Below are 21,697 nucleotides of genomic sequence, written 5' to 3'. Positions count from 1 at the left end.
CACCTCCCCAAACCCCACCCCCTAGCCCCAAATATAATCCACTCTACACTTTTAATGTAAACAAAATAAATAGCAAATCCTTCAAAAGCATAGTCTTTCTGTTAATATTTGAAACTAAAAATAGGCTAGTTCTTCAGAGGAATGAGTATAGGGAGAGAAAAAGGAACAGGTGATATATGAACACTTCTAGGAAAGAGTGAAAATATGTTAAAATTATTATATACATTATTTATGAAAGATGTACAAGAGCTTATCCAGGAAAACGAACCAGAATCATGGAAGATTCTCCCTCTTTGTGCTCTCTCACACACATATATGCAAGTACACATGTGTTTATTTTCATGTGTGTGTTATGATGTATGTGTATCTCATTACTGTCAAGTCAGAAACTGTACTGAGTTTCTGAGGCTGCAAATCCATTTTTCTTTCACAAAGCCATTGGTAGATTTCAAACGACTGAATGATAACGGCCTCTGGATTATCAGTACAACTCCATATGGACTATGCCACCCGAACTCCCTATTGTATTTGTGTATATACATCATCTTTATATACATAAACAAGCACATGAAAATAGAATGAAAATAATAAAGAAAAAGATTAGGACTAGGAAGTAAAAGCTGTAGAGGGTAATTAGCATGTTAGTTACAGCAGAAGGCAGATTTAAGAGCAAGGAAAAGACTATCAGAGAATGAATGTAGAAGGTTTTACATCTTAGTTCACTTGTACTTTTTATGCAATGGAAAGGACATATAACATGAATGGTATTTTAAATGGGCAGTGGAGCCAAAAGTGAGGATTTTTCTCATATGGATTTTTTTTAAACATCTTTAACAGAATCGGTAGTGACAGAGATACCCAGGAAGGTAATGTAGAAGCAAAACTTAAGGACTGGAAGGGTTTGAGATCCAACACACATGCCATATACATAGACATAAACAAGGATTATATTGATTTATTGCTTAATTTCTTTATTCAGCATATAGTAATGATCTCTTAACCATGTGTCAGAGATAGTTCTAGAAGTTGAGGATGTAGTATTGGTTAATACATTGTGTCCTCAGTCATGCAGCTTATGTTCTACTGGATGATAATAGTCATCTCTTCTGTTAAGGCTGGTGGGGGAAACAGTGGCAAACTGGATACAGGTTTGTGGAAGATTCATTGTCAAAAGTGACAGTTTCATTATAGTGAATTTTTAAAAAGTAAAGAAGTACAAGTCTAAGGAGAATTTGGATGTAGATACAATAGAAAAGAAACAATGAATGAAATAAGGCTAAAAATAACTGCAATGCAGATATCTTAGTTAAATTGTATTATTTGGTAGTCTTTTAAATGGATCAGGTTTATGTAGTTAGTGGGCAGCTCTTAATTAATGGTGTGCAATTTAGGAAGAAAACTCTATTGGCGAGGATATAAAAGAAGGAAGAAATGCCAGAGGACTGATGAATACAGCAAATAGTTGCTGCCATAGAACTGTTTGAGGAGTGTGAGTATTGTCTAAGAGGGAAAAAAAATTAGTAATGTTTGATAAGGGAGATGTATGTATGTGGTAGAGAAGTAAGAAATCATTTATTATAAGGAAGATACAGAACAGAGTTGTGTCATTAGGTAATACTGGTTTATGGTTCACGTGACATTAAGAAATCTTTCTTGTAATATAATGCCAGGTTATCTGATATGTCACTGGCATGGATAATTGAAGTCTTTGAGGATTGTTAAGGAGGAAAGTCTGATCTATTGGTGGCCTAGTGGCAGGAAACTGCATTGCAATCCCAGAGGTGTGCGGTTCAAATCCACCAGATGCTCTGCTGAAGAAGGAGGAACAGTCGCCTCCTGTACCAGTCAGATCCAATTTGACGGTACACACATAAAAAGAATAAATAAATAAATAAATAAATAAAAATTATCTTTAAAAAATTGGCATATAGTGCGGGTTTGAATGTTATAACTGCAGCAGTGAAAAACTGAAGACATTATAAGGACATCAGATGATTAGAACTTGTTCAAAGGCAGTGACAATGTATTGCTTGTGGAAATAGAATTCTGCTGATAAGGAAGATGGTGTTTTGAAAAATACATGTCAAGGATGAAAAGTTGGAAATTGGTTTTCTAAAAGTGTTAAGTAGAAGATAATTTTACAGAGGAAAAATAGTAAAATAATGAGTTATTTATAACTATATTTTGATACATAAGAGTATAAAAACCTCTTAAAATCAATGTAGCATTCAGGAAGAAAGAAACTACTACTGTTGCATTGCTTCCAACTTGTAGGAACCCTCTTTTAGATATCGGAGGGTGTATGTCTTCAGGAAGAGACTGCCAGTCTGTCTCCCACAGAGGTTCTGTTGAATTCCAACTACTGGCTTTTTAGTTAGCAGCCCAACACATAACAGCTGAGACAACACTGAGCCTCCTAATGTAGCATTTAGCAACCACACATTTAGAGTTATATTTTTCCTATGATGCTCTTGTCACATATCTGTTTTCCTCTTGCAGGAATGCACATGTAGCATTGAATATGAGTATATGCAAAGTATAAGTAAGAATCCCTTTAATGTATCTATTTCTAAAATAAATTATGTGGCTAGGAAAATTCATTTTGGATTGTCCACATGTAAGTGAAGAAAGAGTGCCAATATTGACTGGAAGAGACCCTCATATCTCTTTTTTTTTTTTTAAAGATGTCTTCGGGGAAGGAAGAAGCTATTAATCAAGAATTAAATGAGAATAAAGTAGAAGTAGAGCACAATGAACAGCTTTCTGATCCTGATGAGTCTTTAAAAGATAAAGTTACATCAAGAAGAAATGACTTTATATCTGTACCAAGTAGTCAATCTTCAGATCCAATATCAGATTCAGATAGTGACAACTCTTCCCAGGAATCAAAAATGGAAAACCAGAAAGACCTGGAGGAAGAAGAGGATGAGGAAGTAAGGCGATATATTATGGAGAAAATTATACAAGCCAACAGACTTCTACAGAATCAAGAGCCTGTGAATGATAAAAGGGAACGGAAACTTAAATTCAAGGACAAGTTAGTTGATCTAGAAGTTCCACCACTGGAAGACACTGATACTTACAAAAATTGTTCTGAAAATGAAAGTAGTATGTCTGGAAAACTGTCACAGTTAAGCATTTCCAAAGAAATTGGGCATGAAAATGTGCTCCTAGCTCTTAATAATGGAAATGGTGAAGGACACAAGGACAGGAAGATATTAGTAGAGAAAGATGGAAAGTTTGAACTTCTGAATTTACAAGACATTGAGAGCCAGGGGTTTTTGCCACCCATTAATAATGCTAATAATACAGAAAATGAACCTCAGCAGTTATTGCCTAGATCATCCAACTCATCTGTCAATGGTGTTAAAAAAGGAGAAGCTGCAGCAAAGATTCCTGCTTCCACTCACTCATCAGTAGTAGAGCCACTGACTTATATCCCTCAGCCACCAGTCAATCCTAAGGCTCGCCCAAACTCTGCCGCCAGTGCAGACAAAAGTAAAGGGAGCGGAAGATCTAAATACAGGTCTCGCTCTACAAATACATCTCCAGTGACGTCAACATACTGTCTTTCCCCTCGACAGAAAGAGCTACAAAAACAGCTAGAACAGAGAAGAGAAAAGCTAAAGAAAGAGGTGAGGTTCAGTAGGCAATCTTTTGAAAGTAGTGTTTTGCAAATGCAATATGACTTAAAATCATTATCAAAGTATTAGGGGTTTTGTTTATTTATATCTTTATCTCATTGTTGCTGTGTGCAGTTGAGTTGGAACTGACTCATAGCTGATCCTCCAGTGGCTTTTCAGAGGCAGTTAATCACAAGGGACGAAACTGCCCATCCTTCTCCTACAGAGCAGCAAGTGGATTCAAACCTTGTGCCTTTGGGATAGCAGCACAGCTTCTTACCACTGGGACTAAATAGTAAGAGTGTATTTATGGAAGAAAACAGCAGTGGTTACCTTGATTTGTTCTTGCAAGAAATACAAAGCATGGTAAAGAATCACCTGTGTTAAAACTAGAGATCTCAGTGATGATTTTCTCTAAACCCTTCATTCTGAAGGTGAGGATGAGAGAAGTGAAGTGACTGCTGAAAGTCACCCTGATATAAAAATGGGTGACAGTCAGATGTCAAATAGAAAAATAATGGCACATAATTGTTGAATATTAGAAGCCAACAAGTGGTCTTAGATTATGTGTGTGAGACATATCTTCCATTCCTTCAATTGCTTATTTTCATTTTAGACTAGAATTTATCCAATACCCTTAACAGAATTGTTTCATTTTAGACTAGAATTCATCCAATACCCTTAGCAGAACTGTATTTAAGCACATAAAATGAAATAACAAAATTTCAGCAAACTCAAAGCTTAATAAAGTTTTACAATTAGAAGGTACTTTAAAGATTATTTTACAGAAAACTTTAATCTAGAAAGGTTAAATAATTGCTAAAATCACTCTGTTAATAACAGAGTTGGAATAAAAAAAGTCTGTTTCTCTTGATATTCACTGAGAAAGTGATGTGTTTTTCATCTAATGAGATTTCAGGTGAAATTCTTGCACTCACATCATGACTTCACATTAAAAGGATGAAAAACAAACTTGTAAGAATGTGTAAGCACTTGTAAGAATGTGTAAGCAATAGGAAATTCTGACAGAAATGTGCAAACTGCTACATGCTTGTAGAAATTTACTCATTTGGCTATTAAAATCTTACAGTCTGAACTCTTAACAAACTGTTTACTTGCATCAGATATATAACAATACTTAAAAAGATCTGTTAACTCAGGACTTTATAACAATACTAAAGAATTTGTTGAGAAAGACTCAACTATGTAATGGGGTATGCATTTCTACAAAAGTTATATGGAGGATTTTGTATAAATTTTCTCACTAATGAATTGGTAATCTTGAATTGATTTCACTAGTCAACACTGCTATAATTTTAACTATTTTTGGGGGGATTACACTCGTTCGTGGGGTAAGCTTTTTTCTTCATAACAAGATTTCCCTCTGGTTATGCTCTAGATGCAGGAAGTCTAAGTGCTAGGGCCTTTAACATTTTTGAGTTGACTTCAGGGGAGACTTTCTCTTCTTAAATGCTGCTAAATATTTGCAGCATTGGAGAGCTAAACTGTATCTCTGTATCCCAAGTAAATTCTGTGTTCTCTTTGCATCTACATTACTTATAATTTCTGTGTAAATATATACAAATATTCCCTCAGGAAAGATAATCATATAAAATTAAGCAGATTCCCACATAACTTTTGTAAAAAGCAAATTTATTTGAAATATAAAATTTAATCTTTAGGGAGCTCTGGTGGGCTAGTGGCAAGAAGCTGCATTGCAATCCCAAAGACATGTGGTTCGAGGACACTAGCTGCTCCTCAGGAGAAGGATGGGCAGTCTCCTCCTGTGTGATTAACTGCCGCTCAAAACCCACTGGAGGGTCAGCCATAGGTTGGTTCCAACTTTATGGTACACAACAACACAAACCAACAATTTAATCTTTGATATATTTCTAATTTATGATATAAAACTCTTTGGGGGCTCAGAAAAGACTATATCAATATTTTACGTTTTTCATATTTAGTATCTTTTGCTCCAGTGGTCTAGTTTGTAGAGTGTTGTACTGCTACTCAAAGGTAGCACCTCTCTCTTGGTTCAAATTTACCAGCAGTTCCCCAAAGAAAAGATTGATCGTTTTCTCCCATCTAATTTAAACCCTCTGAAAACCCATTGAAGATCCAGTTGTGAGTTGATTAGTACTTAACAGCAATGAATTTGAAATTTTTTTATAACAATAGTTTCAAAAATACTACATAACTTGGGTGAGGCTGGAGAGCATTGTGCTGAGTGAACAACCTCAGTCTCAAGGACAAATACTGCATAAGACCATTATTGTAAAAAATAGAAGGAGTAAGACATGTATTGGAACCCAAGGGGGGAGAGATGGGAGCAGAGGGTGAGGATCGGTAGGGACGAAATCACGGGGTTGCACAATTTGGTGGATAGAGGGAGGGAGAAAAGGAAATATGAAAGATCCAGTAAGGTCCTCAAGACAGGGTAATGATGGGCAAGGTCCAATGGTGATTAATTTTACAAAACACAATGCATGGAAATGATTCCATGAAATATAATATGAATGAAGAAAAGTGTGAAACACTGTATCCAAACTTTGTAAGCTAACCAATATGTTGTTGTTGCTGTTGTTGTTGTTGTTGTTATGTGCTTGCGACTCATAGCGACTCTATGTACAACAGCCCTAAACTCTGCTCTGTCCTGTGCCAATCGCACCATCTCTGACATACCCACCCCAATTACCCCAATCACTGAATCAATCCACCTCATATTCCCCTTCTGCACTGTCCCTCCACCCTACCAACCATGTTGTCCTTCTCCAAGGACCTGTCCCTCCTTGCAATATGTCCAAAGTATGTTAGACAGAGCCTCAGAATCCTTGCCTCCAAGGAGCAGCCTGGTTTGACCCTTTCCAGGATGAATCTATTTGTTTTCCTAGCAGTCCATGGTACCCCCAATACTCTTCTCCAGCACCACAGCTCAAAGACATCAATTCTCCTTCTATCCTCCTTGGTCATTATCCAACTCTCTGATGCATAACAAGTGATAGCAAAGAACATGGCCTGTATCAGATGCACCTTGTTCTCCAAAGAGACACCATTGCTCTTTGTACTTTGGAAAGGTCCCTAAATGCAGACTTACCCATGGCAAACCAATATAAAATTTAAAAAAATCAATTTTGTTCTTAGTGCTAGCCAAGTGTCTGAAAATTTATTTCTGATAGTAATAGTTACTTTATGAACATATCCTACTTGAAAAATATTTTTATGCATTTTAATAAAAAATTTTAAACATACACAAGCAACAAATGCTGGCGAGGATGTGGAGAAACTGGAACTCTTATTCACTGTTGGTGGGAATGTAAGATGGTGCAACCATTGTGGAAGGCAGCGTGGCGCTTTCTCAAAAAATTGCAAATAGAGATACCATTTGACCCAGCAATCCCATTACTGGGAATATACCCCAGAGAGACCATGTCTGCCATCCAAGCAGATATATGCACACCCATGTTTATTGCAGCTTTGTTTCCAGTAGCAGAGTTGGAAGCAGCCTGAGGGCCCATCAACAAACGAATGGATAGAGAAGCTGTGGTATATCCACACAATGGAATACTACGCAGCATTGAAAAACAAGGAACTCATGCAATATTATTCAAAGTGGGTGACCCTGGAGGACATTATGCTGAGTGAAATATCTCAGTCACAAAGGGACAAATACTGCATGGTGCCACTGTTGTAGAATGGGTCTGACATCAGGGTGGGGGTATGACAAAAAACTGGATATAAATTATGTATATTGTATTGAAACAAATGAGGGAAAAAACAGATTAGAAGTGATATGTGATTGAGTATTATGGTTAGCACAGGAATCCAGAATTAAGGTTGCATAGAGAAGTATACGGGGTGGGGGGTGGGGGGAAGCGATGTGGGAATTGTGTACTAATGAAGGATTTTTTTTCTTTTTTTTTTTTGCTCTTCAGAGGGGGAAGCAAGCTGGTGGGGAAGGGTGGGAAGGGAGAAAATTGCAGCAATGAATGAATGGAAATCCAAAACCTCTGTAAAAAAATTATTAAAAAAAATTTAAACATACATAGAAATAAATAAAAATTATGTATCATCATCACCCAAATATCAGTAATCATAAAGATTTTGGAAAATTTGTTTCATATATTTCTCCTTTTTAATTTTTTTAAAATTCCTGCATTATAAAATGATAGTTGGTTCCTTCTCTGTCCTCTGGTATTCTTCATGATCTCTAGACAATTCCTTCTAGAGCAAGCTCTCCTCTTTTCCTGCAGCCAACCTCAGTGGGTTCACTTTTCAGGCTCTGGGGCTAGGACAGGTAGTTAGATATGTGAGGGTTTCTTCACTGGAATTCTTCCTCCTTCTTGGCTAGAGTATTTTTAAAGACATCCTAGACAGCATTTCATATCTCACTTGTATAGTTCAGTATGCATATCTTAACAATTGTAGAATTTTTTTATAACTACAGTGTCATTATCACTTTTAATTTAATAATACTATAAGACTATACAGTGCTTCCAAAGTATGGTTTTCTTTCATAACTGTAATTTGTAGAGTTGACTGTCAAAACTAGGTTATGAAAGAGCTATCCAGAGGTCATGAGGATGATACATGATAATGCAAGGTTCAGACCTGTTGTTTGTAAGACCACTGTGAGTCATGGTCAACTTGATGGCACCTAAAAGAATTATATGTATTATATGTATATATAATTTCCTATTTTATCTCCATAATTTAATTTCTTTTTAAAAAATACCTTCCCTCCACCATGTGATTTCGGTCATATTATAAAGAGGCTCAATATTCCAGTAGATTATTTTAAGAAGGGAATCTAAATTTTAGGTCTTAGAATATATCTTTCATTTGATAACTCACAGTATTCTGTATATTTTCTTTAACATATCTTTTTTTTGTGTTTTTATCTATACTAGGAAGAACAACGGAAAATAGAAGAAGAGAAAGAAAAGAAGAAAGAGAATGACATAGTGTTTAAAGCATGGTTGCAAAAGAAGAGAGAGCAGGTGCTAGAAATGAGGAGAATTCAACGAGCAAAGGAAATAGAAAACATGAACAGTAGAGTAAGTAAAGTATCTCTGTGAATGTCATTTCATATAAATATGAAAATTTAATTTATATACAGAAGGTAGTTAGATTATCTGGATTAAAGTGTAGAAGAAATTAACACAAATGATCGAAGAAACACCCTGCAGAAAATAAAACATGCAAATGACTTCACATCAACTTCTTTAAGTTCTAGAAAGTCTAAAAAATAAAATTACTTCTATCTAAATTTTCATAGCATAGAGAAAATGGAAAGTTACTAGCTCATTTCTTTCAAGATAATGTAACTTTGACATTTAAATAGGACTGGTCTCACTTAGGAATGGAGATGTAAAATTAAATCTACATATAAGTAACAGATAAAAGATAACAAATTATTTAATTTTAAAAACTTGAAATAGAAAATCCAAGAGAATGTGAAAAATCATCCATAACCTTACTATTTTGTAAAATAGTATCATGCCAGTTACCTAGTGTTGCTATAACAGAAATAAAATAGATGGCATTAATAAATAGAAATTTATATTTTTATAATTTGTCATTATTATGTACCACTGACTCACAGCTGACCATCCAGCAGATTTTCAGATGTGGTAGATCTCATGGAAGGAGACTGTCCACCTTTCTCCTTGGACCATCTGGTGTTTACAAACTGTCTAACTTTGTGCTGTCAGCACAACTCCTTACCCCCTAGACAACCTTATCCATTAGACTCCCTAAGAGACAGGAAGTATGATGTTAAGGTGTTTACTGGAGTGAAAGGCATTCTTTGTTAGCTTTAGAGGGAAGGCCTTTGTCTACTTTAACTTCTGCTCCTGGATGTTCTACATGTCTTGGCATCTCTCTCCCCCTTCTCTGCTTCCTTGTTTGCACCTTTAATCTACTTTCTATCTCAAGAGAATAATGCACAATGCATCCTATATGAGTCTTACCTCATTTCTAGAACAAAGGCAACTCATCTCCAAATGGTATTTATAACCACAGACATAATAATTAGGGTTTTAAAACAAATATTTTAGGAAACTCAGTTCACAGTATCACAAATATATATGTAAACATTGAAAAGTCAATTCTCAGTCCTTCTAAATCTTTTCAGATCTTATTTATATTTAAATGCTTATGTATATACATGTATCCTCCCCTACTAGAATGACAAGATACCAAAAATGGATTATTCAACTTGATTTTTTTCTGTGTTTGCAATGATTGGGAAGTCTTTCTAGTCACTGCAGCTATTACATTCAAATCTGTCCTTTTCTTTCAAATGGCTACTCATTACCTAATTGCTGAGATACAATTTAGTTTATTAAACCAATCTCCTTTTGTAGATATATAGTTTGGTTCCATTGAGTTATTTAAAACAGTGGTAGAGTGAATATCTTCATCATATAGGGGAATATCAATATTTTGTAAGTGTTCATTGTAGAATTTTTGGCTGAGTTAGCTAACTTACCTCCAAATTATTTTACCCTCCCTCCAACCTTCTCCTCCTCTCAGTGCTACGCATGGCTATAAGGGGAACTCCACTGCTCTCAGGCCCACTTGCAAACTGCCCTAGAGCAAATACACTATTTTAATTGCTTATTTTCTGATTGCCAGAATTGATCCTTGATTTCTTCACTATGGCATATACTTATGTTGTACAAATGTGATCAAAAAGTATATTTTTTTGCCTATTTACTGAAAGTAAAAGGCGCCAAAATTTGTTTCTGGAAATGTCATAAGATGTGCATGGTGAAATACATGGTTGGTCTATGTGAGAAAAAAAAATTATGTGATTTTTTTTCTATCGCTGCCTGTTATATACACAAACACACACACACACACACGCACACACACACACACACACTTTATGTGTGTGCATTCATTAAAAATACGATAAAGGAAAGATGAAATTCTGTTCTGAGTAGACTTGTGGATGATGGTGCTATTCATTGAATAACAAATAATAGAGAGGATACTGATTTGGAGTGAAGTATCATTTTAGGTTTAAAATTGTTGAATTTGAAGTGGCAAGAAACTGCTGTAGTCCCATAGGCTCACAGTTCAAATCCATCAGCTGTTCTGTGGAAGGATAGACTGTCTTCAGAGACACTTGAAATATACTTGATAGACCATACTGATTGAGAGAAGAAACTGTGCCTTCAAGAGAATTAAGGTTTGGATAGAGCAAGAAGTCTAAGGCTGTTGCCCTTTCCATGAATGAAAACTGTTGGGGGATTTTCTAAGTCATTGAATAAGAATTTCAGAGAACAAACTAGATAGATTGAGTGAAAGACAAGTAATGAGTAGAGGAGAAGCACAGCACAGTGATAGACAGCATAGAAGGCATGTTATTGTTGTTGTTGTAAGGTGCCATGGAGTCGAGTATGATTCATAGTAATCCTATGAACAGCCGACCTGGACCCCCTCCTGTGCCATCCACATCTTAAAAACCTTATATTTCAATCAATGACCAAGAAAAATGCAGATGTGACTGTAATTTATTAGTTATTATTTTATAGATGATTTATAAAAATAGACTTAACTTTTATTTTATTTATGGATAGGCAATACTAACCTTGAGGTATAGCTTCCCTCTAAAAACATTTGCCATAATAAGCATAATTTAGTTAAAACACTTTAATTAAGTAAACAAAATGATTTTTTCTTTTTTTGCTGTCTCAAAAACTGAATTTTAATTGGGAATTGTATCATAAATAAATAGTATTATGAGTTTCTAAATTTTGTTTCTACTGAACCTGGAATATAAATATAATTATACATTTAATTTGGCTCATTATCTTGGGATAGTAAGTATATTTTGTTGATTATTTCTGTGAGACATGGTGCATAATAACGGGCCATAGTTCCCAGAAAATATCTCCAGAATATATAGGCTATAGATTGGCCTATTTTGCAATGGATATCAAGAGAAAGTCTTTACATTTGGATGTCCAACAGCCACAGGAAGAAATGCTCAAAATCAATGGCAATGAGAGAGATGCAAATCAGTACCACAATGAGATACCATTTCACCCCAGCAGTGGCAAAGTTTAGTAGACAGCAAGCAATAAATGTTGGAGAGGATGTGGAGAGGTGGGAACTCTCATACATTGTTGGTGGGATTGCAAAATGATACAACCACTCTGGAAGGCATTTCCTAAAAATGTTGAACATGACCCAGCTATTCCACTACTAGGAATATACCCCAAGGAAATTAGAACTGACAAAATGGAGATTTGTATACCAATGTTCATAGCACATTATTCACCATCTCAAGAACAAGAGAACAGCTTAAATGTCCAACCACAAGTGAATGGATTAAGAAAGCATGATACATTCATACAGTGGGATACTCTACAGCACTGAGAAACCAGTGATTTTGAAAACTACTACATAACTTTGGAAGAGACAAGAGAGCATTATGCTGAGTGATCTAATTCAGTCTCAAGGACAAATACTGCATAAGACCATTGTTTTAAAAATGGAAGGATAACTAGTAAAACAGGCTATTTCCAGGCTGGGAAGATGAGTAGAACACTGGATTCTGCTAAGGTGTGTTTTCTGGTTTGGGGTTGAGACTAGGGTATGGCTGCTGCTTGCAACAGGGTGTGAGCTGATCAGATTTGGGCCCTTGGGGCTGCAGCTCTCAGACCTGCTCTTTGTGGATTTCCCGAATAAAACAGGCTTGGAAGCAGGAGTGGCATCCATTTCTAAAAAAAGTTTGCCCCTGGAAACTCTATGAACTTGGAGAAAAGATGAGTTTTGCATTCAGGACTTTCACTCATAGAGTCGCTATGTCTCCAACTCTATGGCACTTACAACAACTAGTAAAACATATATGAGGACCCAAGGGGCTAAGGGGTGAGGGCAGAGAGGTGAAGACAGATAGGGCAAAATCACAGGGTTACAGTTTAGTGGGTGGTGGGAAGCGGGTAAAGGAAATGGGAAAGATCTCATGGGGATCTGAAAAGACAGTGATTGTGGGCATTGTCCAACGGTGATTAATTTTATAAAGCATAATGAATGGGAAGAGTGTATGAAACACAATGTGAATGAAGAAGAGTGTGAAACACAATGTATACAAACTTTATAAGCAAACCAATATAAGCGAAATTTTTTTTTAAATTTAGGTGGAACTTTTATTACTATTTTAGAATAAATAGGTATAAATGACATTTCATATTTTTTTATTCATTTCCACTTTCATTCAGTGGTATGTTGTTACATTCCACTGAGTCAACTATGGACCATAACTACCCTATGAACAATGGCTCTGAACCTTGCCCTATCTATGAATCAACCTAGCCTTGACTCCGTTTGTCACAGTCACTGTCTCAATCCATCCCATCGAGGGTCTTCTTCTCTATGTTGATCCTCTACCCTTCCACGAAGCATGTCCATCTCCAAGGACTAGACCCTCCTAGCAACATGCCGAAATTATGTGAGACGGAGCTTCAAATTCCTTGCCTGAAAGGAACAAACTTGTTTCTAAGATAGACCTATTGTTCTCCTCGCAGCCTGTGGTATATTCAGTACTGTTCTCCAGCACAACTCAAAGATGTCAATTCTGCTTCTATCATCTTTATTCATTTTCCATTTCTGAGATGCACAGCAAGAAATTGAGAAGACCATGGCCTGGATCAGATACATCTTAGTTTTTAGACAGACACTGTTGCTCATTAGCACTCTGAAGAGATCGTTGACAGCAGATTTCCCCAGTGCAACTCACCTTTTGGTTTCCTGACTGCTAATATCAAGAGTGGTGAGGGGAGCTCTGGTGGCCTAGTGGCAAGAAGCTGCAACTACAATCCCAGAGGTGCACGGTTCGAATCCACCAGATGCTCTGCTGGGGAAGGAGGAGCAATCTCCTCCTGTACCAGTCAGATCTGATTTGACGGTACACGCACACAAAAATAATAAAATAAAATAAAAATTTAATAAAAAAAAAGAGTGGTGATTGTGGATCCAAGCAAGATGATATTATTAACAATTTCAATACTTTCTCCATCTATCATGATACTACTTATTACCCTGGTGGTGAGGCTCTTTGTTTTCTTGATGTTGAGATGCAATCCATATTGAAGGCTACAGTCTTTGACTTTCTACAACAAATGCTTCAAGTCATCCTTAGTTTCGATGGGCAAAGTTGTGTCATTTGCATAACGCAGTTTGCTGATGAGTCTTCCTCCAATCCTGACACTACATTCTTCACAAGGTCCAGTCTCCCAAATGAACAGTTCCACATACATATTGAAAAGTTATGGAGATGCAATTCAATAGAGCAGCAGACAAACAAATGTTGGTGAGGTTGTGGAGAGATTGGAATCCCTATGTTGGTGAGAGTGTAAAATGGTTCAACCACTATGGAAGATGGTTTGGCACTATCTCAAAAAGTTGGAAATAGAAATACCATTTGATCCAGCAATTGCACTGCTGGGAATACACCTTAAAAAACCAGAACTGTCATCCAAACAAGTGTTGCTGGATTATTCACAATAGCGAAGAGATGTAAAAAATACATCAACAAATAAATGGATAGAAAAACTGGTGTATTCACACAGTGGAATACTATGCAGCACTTAAAAATAATGAACTCATAAAACATTATACAACATGGTTGACACTGGAGAACATTATGCTGAGTGAAATGTCTCAGTCTCAGAAGAACAAATACTGCATAGCACAACTTTTATGAAGCAGGACTGACATAGGGGGTTGGGAGGAAAATAGGAAAAGAGTGGCCAGATAATGAACACTTTTATTGGAATAGATGAGGGAGAGAAATTTTTAAAAGGAATATATGATTAGGCATTATATGTAAGACAACAATCCAGAATAAGTGGTATATTGCAAAAAGGACTGGGGAAGGAGGGAGAAAGGGAGGGAGGAGGAAATTGTATGACAAATTAATGAATTTTTTTTTTTAAAGTGAACTGGAGAGGGAGGAAAATGCAACAGTGAATGAATGAAAATCCAACATTTCTGTAAACTTTTGTTGAAATCACAGTTAAAATAAAAAAATAGAACTGAGAAGTTGTGGAGAAAGGATACATCCCTATGCACTAATTTATTTTTAACCATACAGTGTTCCCTTGTTGTTGTTATGTGCCATCGAGTCGTTTGCGACTCATAGCGACCCTATGCACAACAGCCCTAAACCCTGCTCTATCCTGTGCCAATCGCACTGCCTCTGACACCCCATCCCGATTGCCTCTGACACCCCATCCCGATTACACCAGTCACTGAATTAATCCATCTCATCTCATAGAGGGTCTTCCCCTCTTGTGCTGTCCCTCCACCCTCCCAAGCATGATGTCCCTCTCCAAGGACCCGTCCCTCCTTGCAACATGTCCAAAGTATGTCAGACGAAGCCCCAGAATCCTTGCCTCCAAGGAGTAGCTTGGTTTAACCCTCTCCAGGCTAAATCTGTTTGTTTTCTTGGCAGTCAATGGTACATTCAATACTCTTCTCCAGCACCACAGCTTAAAGGTATCAATTCTCCTTCTGTCCTCCCTAGTCATTGTCCAACTCTCTGATGCATAACAAGTGATTGCAAAGACCATGGCCTGTATCAGGCACACCTTAGTCTCCAGAGAGACACTGTTGCTCTTGAGTACTTTAGAGAGGTCCCTAACAGCAAACTTTCCCATGGCAATACATTTTTTGATTTCCTGGCTGCTGGTGCCAGGAGTGTTGACCGTGGAGCCGAACAAACTGAAACTGTGAACAATCTCAATCTCTTCACCATCCATCCTGATGCTACCAATTGGTCCAGTGGTGAGAATTTTTGTCTTCTTGACGTTGAGCCTCAATCCATATTGGAGGCTGCAGTCCTTGACCCTCTGCAGCAAGTGTATGAGGTCCTCCTCAGTTTCAGCAAGCAGGGTTGTATCATCTGCATAACATAGATTGTTAATAGATCTTCCACCAATCCTGACGCCACAATTCTCCTCATAGAGCCCAGCCTCTCGGATAATCTGCTCTGCATACTGGTTGCAAAGGTATGGAGACAGGACACATCCCTGGCGTACACCCTTCCCAGTTTTGAACCATTCAGTGTTACCCTGCTGTGTTCTGACAGCTGCCTCTTGGTCCAAGTATAGGTTTTGCATTAGCACAATTAGATGTTCTGGGATTCTCATTCTTGTCAGAGTCAGCCACAGTTTGTTATGGCTCTGTTCAAACAATAACTTCATGGTCTTCTTACATATTTATTAATTTTTTTCCCCATCTTCCCTTTGAATCCCTGTTAACTCGAGATTGTTGTGTGTGTAAACGTTTCCTTTGCTTTTTACTTTAGTCACCTTAAACTATAATTGTCCTTTGGTGTGTGATTTACGTCACTTAGTAAAATTTGTTTTCAATTCTTCTGTGTTGGGCAGTATTTTGTGAGTTCTTGACAGTTTATTAGTTATATATAATATTCCACTATATCAATGTACCTTAGTTCCTTTATATAATCATCCATTTATATTGGGTTGTTTCTCTCTTTTTGCTGAAGTGAACATGGGTGTGAATGTGTCCATTTGTGGTGCAGATTTAATTCCTTTGGGATATATACCTAGTAGTAGGATTGCTTGGTCAAATGATGCTTCTATTCTGAAGTTTCTAGGGAAGTGCAAAATTGCTTTCTGTAATGGTCGCAACATTTTATATTCCCATGAACAGAGCTCCAATCTCGCCACACCCTCACCCGCATTTGTTGTTTGTAATTTATTTGCTATTTTTGCCTGGAGTGAGAGGGAATGTCATTGTTGTTTTGATTTTCATAATTTTTTTAAAATATTTTTAAATTTTTATTATTTTGTGTGCGTGTACCGTCAAATCAGATCTGACTGGTACAGGAGGATATTTATTGCTCCTCCTTCTCCGGCAGAGTGATTTTCATAATTTTAATAGGGAGCTCTGGTGGCCTAGTGGTAAGAAGTTGTGCCGCAACCTCAAGGGCATTGTTGAATCTACCGACTCAACAATGCTCAACAACAACAGCAACAACAATAGCTGATTTATCTTGGGGAAAGTGCAGACTGCTCTGTGGAGGCAAAATTTCAAAGCTCCATTCTCATACTTTGGACATACTGCTAGGAGAGGCTATTCCTTGGAGTATCAATGAAAGAGATCCCCAGCTTGGTGGATTAACACAGTGACAGCAACAATAGGCTCAAAGTGTGTTAGAGATGAGGATGTCACAAGATAGGTCAAGGATCAGGTCTGTTGTTTATAAGGTTGCAATGAATGATATTTGATGAAACCTAACAACAACAAGAGCTAGTTAAAGGAGCACTAGTTGCAAAGTCTGTAGGGTGTTGTGCTGCTCACCCAAAGAAGGCTTGAATCCTCCAGTGGCTCTGCTGGAGAAACACGAAACTCCTACTGAGTAGTTCACAGCTTTGGAAACCCAGTGGAGGGTCAACTATGAGTCAGCAACTGAGAGAGGAGTAACTAATAAACTTGAGAGTTTCTTCATGCATTTCTTTGCCATCTGAATGTCTTCTCTGCTGAAGTGTCTATTCATGTACTCATTTTGTAATTGGGTGCTTTTCAGAGAAAATAAGAATGACTAAAATAAAAGAATATTAGTCTAAAAAAATTGGGTGCTTTTGCTTATTATGATGTTGGAGTTTTCTATAAATTTTGGAGATGAGTTCCTTGTTTTATGTGCCATTGGCAAATATTTTTCCCAGGCTGGTGTTCTCTTTTTAATATTTTGGAGAAATGTTTTGATGGCTGTAAGGACTGAATTTTAAGAAGGACCCAGTCATCTAGTCTATCCTCTGATAGTTGTGCATATTCAGTTATATTTGATAAGTCTTTTTAATGCCACTGATTAGGACTCCTAAGTTTGTCCCACTTTTTTTATTAGATGATTTTTATACTTTAAGATTTACACCCAAGTTCTTAATCCATCTTGAGTTAGTTTCTTTATGTGGTGTGAAATAGGAGTCTTGTTTCAGTTTTCTGCAAATAGATAATCCAGTTTTACTAACAGTGATAGAGAGTCTCTCTTGAGAGTCTCTCTTTTCCCCCACTTGATGGACTTCATCCTTTTGTCAAAGATCAGTTGTCTGTAGTTGCACGTTTTTATTTCAGGTTTCTCAATTCTGTTCTGTTGGTTTATATACCTGTCATTGTAACACTGACAAGCTCTTTTGACTACTGTACTTTATGTAGTAGGTTTTGGGATTAGGCAGTTTATCTTTCTTCTCCAGTATCACTTTGTTTATCAGGTCTTTTTTCTTTCCGTATGAAGATCCATAAAAATTGGATCTGGACTGAGAAGGGGTTAGGGGTGAGAAAAATGATGAATTTACTTATTCAATTTTCATTTGAGTCAGAAATTTGGAAATTTCTTTTTTATGCTACTTCTGTTTTCTATTATTTTTATTCTACTAAAAAGTCTATGGACAATTCTTTTTTATGGGAGTCAGGCAGCTCATTTTTACCCTTTATTCTCTCCTGCTTTCCTTGGCAGCCTTCACAAAGTACATGTCCATATGTTATATGAAGAAATGTGGCATAGAGAAGCCCACCATTTTTACTTTTTTTTTAGTAGTATCAAAGCCATCATAATGATTCATCAATTGAATTTAGGTAGGTCAATAGCATTCCTGAAGCTTGCTGTCTTTTATCCTTGCTAATTTATCTTTATTAAATTAAATTACACATTAATATGTGCTGTGGCCCTTCTTAATCTGGCATGGTATGCCCTGAGGAAATGGAATTTTCCTAACTCAGTGAAAGAAAAACACAAAAATGAGCATCAAGTTTACATGAAACAGAGTGAAAAATTTCACAGCAAGACTGGGAGTAAGAGATATATATTTCAATAGGTCCAAAAGTTTCAAGTTTCAGTTGATCCACTCTACTGTACCGTGGCTTCAGACAAAGAGTTTGGGTGACAGTACTTGTGTTTGGGGACCATGTTATTCCACATTAGGGCTTTAGAGATTTTGTTGTTGTTTTGTTATGTGCCAACAAGTTGCTTGTGACTCATAGTGACCCTGTGTACCACAGCCCTGAAACCTGTTCTATTCTGTGCCAACATCACTGTCTCTGATACACCAACCCTCATTACCCCAGTCATTAAATCAATCCATCTCATTGAGGATCTTCCTCTCTTTCTATGTCCCTCCACCCTTCCAAGCATGATATCCCTCTCCAAGAATTGGTCCTTCTTGCAAAATGCCCAGAGTAGGTCAGACAAAACCTCAGAATCCTTGCCTCCAAGGAGCAACCTGGTTTCACCCTCTCTATGACAAACCTGTTTGTTCTCCTGGCAGTCCATAGTATATTCAACACTCTTCTGCACCATAGCTCAAAGGCATCAATTCTCTATCATCCCTAGTCATTGTCTAGCTCTCTGATGCATAGCAAGCAATTGCAAAGACTATGGCCTGGATCAGGCACACCTTAGTCTCCAGACTGACATTGTTGCTCTTCAGGACTCTGGAGAGGTCCCTGACAGTCGACTTTCCCAATGCAGTTCATCTCTTGATTTCCTGGCTGCTGGTACCAAGCAAACTAAAGCTGTTAGTAGTCTCAATCTCTTCACCATCTATCATAATGCTGTCAATCAACATGGTATTGATAATCTTTCTTGATGTTGAGCTTCAATCTATATTGAAGGCTACAGTCCTTGACCTTCTGCAGTAAGCGCTTCATGTCCTCCTCAGTTTCAGTAAGCAGGGTGATGTCATCTGCATAATGCAGGTTGTTAATGAGTCCTCCTCCAATCCTGATGCCACATTCCTCCTCATACCTCCCAGATTATCTGTTCTGCATATCAATTAAAAAGATATGGAATAGGATACATCCCTAGTATACACTCTTCCCAATTTTGAACGATGTAGTGTGTCCTTGCTCTGTTCTGGCCACTGACCTCCTGGTCCAAGTATGTTGTTGTTATGTGCAGTTGAGTCACCTGTGACTCATAGCGACCCTATGTACACCAGCCCTAAACCCAGCTCTATCCTATGCCAATCTTACTGTCTCTGACACACCTACCCTGATTACCCCAGTCACTGGATCAATCCATCTCATCGAGGGTCTTCCTCTTCAGCGCTGTCCCTCCACCCTCCCAAGCATGATGTCCCCATCCAAGGACTGGTCCCTCTTTGCAACATGTCCAAAGTATGACGAAGCTTCAGAATCCTTGCCTCCTAGTAGGAGGCTGAAGAAATCAAGATATTAAGGAGCTGAACAGAAGATTTCAAAGGCAGCACAGGAAGACAAAGTAAAGTATTATAATGAAATGTGCAAAGAGCTGGAGTCTAAAAACCAAAGTGGCCAAACTAGCTCGGCATTTCTTTAGCTCAAGGAACTAACTGAGTAACAAATTCAAGCCTTATTTCTTTTTATAAGGTAAACAGTAAAAACTGATCTTTGAAATGCTACTTAAGACAAAAAATATATAATTAAGTTTATATAGAAGCAATCTAAATAAAACAATAGGTACAAATACAGCAGCAGATTGCATAAATGAAAAGCAAGAAAAAGAAGGAATGGCTATTGCAATACTTAAGGATGCTGTGGGCAGAATATTATGATTCAGGAAGTATTAAAAGAAGATGGAAAGAGTAGACAAAGTCATTGTACCTAAAGGAATTGGTGGACACAGAAGAATTTAATGAGACAACATATGAGCAAAAGCCTGTGGTGATGAAGGCAGAAGTTCAAGCTGCTCTGAAAGAATTAGCAAAAAACAAGGCCCCAGGAATTGATTGTATACCAATTGATGTATTTCAACAAACAGACCTTCCCTAGATATGCTCACCAAGTTTTGCCAAGAAATCTGGAGGATTTCTGGCCAACTAACGGAAAGGTTTTTCCAAAGAAGTGTGATCCAGAGTGTGGAAATTATCGAACAATATCATTAATATCACATGCAAGCAAGATTCTGCTAAAGTTTATCCAGAACCTACTAGAATAGCACATCAACAGAAAACTATCAGAAGGGCAGGCTGGGTTTAGAAGAGGCCATGGTACTAGGGTAGCTAATGTTAGATGGATCTTGGCTGAAAGCAGGGAGTACCAGAGAACTATTTATCTGTGTGTCATTGACTGAAAAGGTCCAAGTGTAGGTTTTGATAAGCACAATCAAATGTCATGGAATTCCCATTCTTCTCAGAGTATATAAATAAAATAGCCATTCCTTGTTTGGCTTGTTTTTCATTTATGCAGTCTGCTGCTATATTTTTACCTGTTGTTTTATTTGGATTGCTTCTATATAAAATTAATTATATATTTTTAGTCTTATGTAACAGTTCAAAAACATTTGATCAGTTTTACTGTTTACTTTATAAAAAGAAATATTTTTAATGAGATATTTATATCCAGTTTAATGCACAGATTGTAACTGTATAAACCCACTAGCATTGACTTGATTCTGTCTCATAGTGGCCCTTCACTGGGATTCTGAGGCTGTAAATCACGGAAGGAGCAGCCTGCTTCATCTTTCTCCTAAATCCTGGTCGCTCCACTTCTTCCCCAATATTTGTATTATTTGTTTTATGCCGTCAAGTCACCTGTGACTTATAGTAATCCTATGTCCAACAGCTCTGAAGCCTGCCCTATCCTGAGCCAGTCTCACTGGTTCTGACACACCTAGCCCCATTACTCCAGTTAATGTATCAATCCATCTCAGCTGGGGTCTTCCTTCCTGCACTGTCTTCCACCCTTCCAAGCACGATATCCTTCTCCAAGGACTGGTGGGCCTAGCCACGTGGCCAAAGTATGTGAGACAGAGCCTCAAAATCCTAGCCTCCAAGGAAAAAACTTGCTTTTACTCCTCCAAGACAGACTTAGTTTTTTTCTTGGCAGTCCATGGTATGTTCAAGACTCTTCTCTGGCACCACAACTCAAAGGAATCGATTCTTCTTCTGTTATCCTTAATCATTGTCCAGCTTTCTGATTCATAGCAAGTAATTGCAAAGACCATGGCTTGGATTAGCAGACCTTGGTCTCTAGACTGAATTTGTTGCTTCTCAGTACTTGGGAGAGGTCCTTGACAGCAGATTTTCCCAGTGAATTTGTCTTTTGATTTCCTGACTTCT

At 37.4% G+C, this 21,697-nt stretch overlaps 1 protein-coding gene across 1 annotated transcript in view; it reads left to right on the top strand.

The window, feature by feature from the left end:
• Window positions 1-21,697, top strand: part of CCDC181 (coiled-coil domain containing 181) — a 34,813-nt gene that overhangs the window by 581 nt on the left and 12,535 nt on the right. The window contains exons 2-3 of the mRNA XM_006887411.1: window positions 2,685-3,635; window positions 8,531-8,677. Of these exons, the coding sequence (XP_006887473.1) occupies window positions 2,685-3,635; window positions 8,531-8,677 (1,098 nt within the window). The remainder of the gene's footprint in view (window positions 1-2,684; window positions 3,636-8,530; window positions 8,678-21,697) is intronic.

Source organism: Elephantulus edwardii, unplaced genomic scaffold, assembly GCF_000299155.1.
Source record: "Elephantulus edwardii isolate Elephantulus edwardi_28Jun2011 unplaced genomic scaffold, EleEdw1.0 scaffold00057, whole genome shotgun sequence".
NCBI classification, from domain to species: Eukaryota; Metazoa; Chordata; class Mammalia; order Macroscelidea; family Macroscelididae; genus Elephantulus; species Elephantulus edwardii.
Note: the sequence above shows the minus strand (reverse complement) of the source record. Positions and strands in the feature narration are given on the sequence as shown.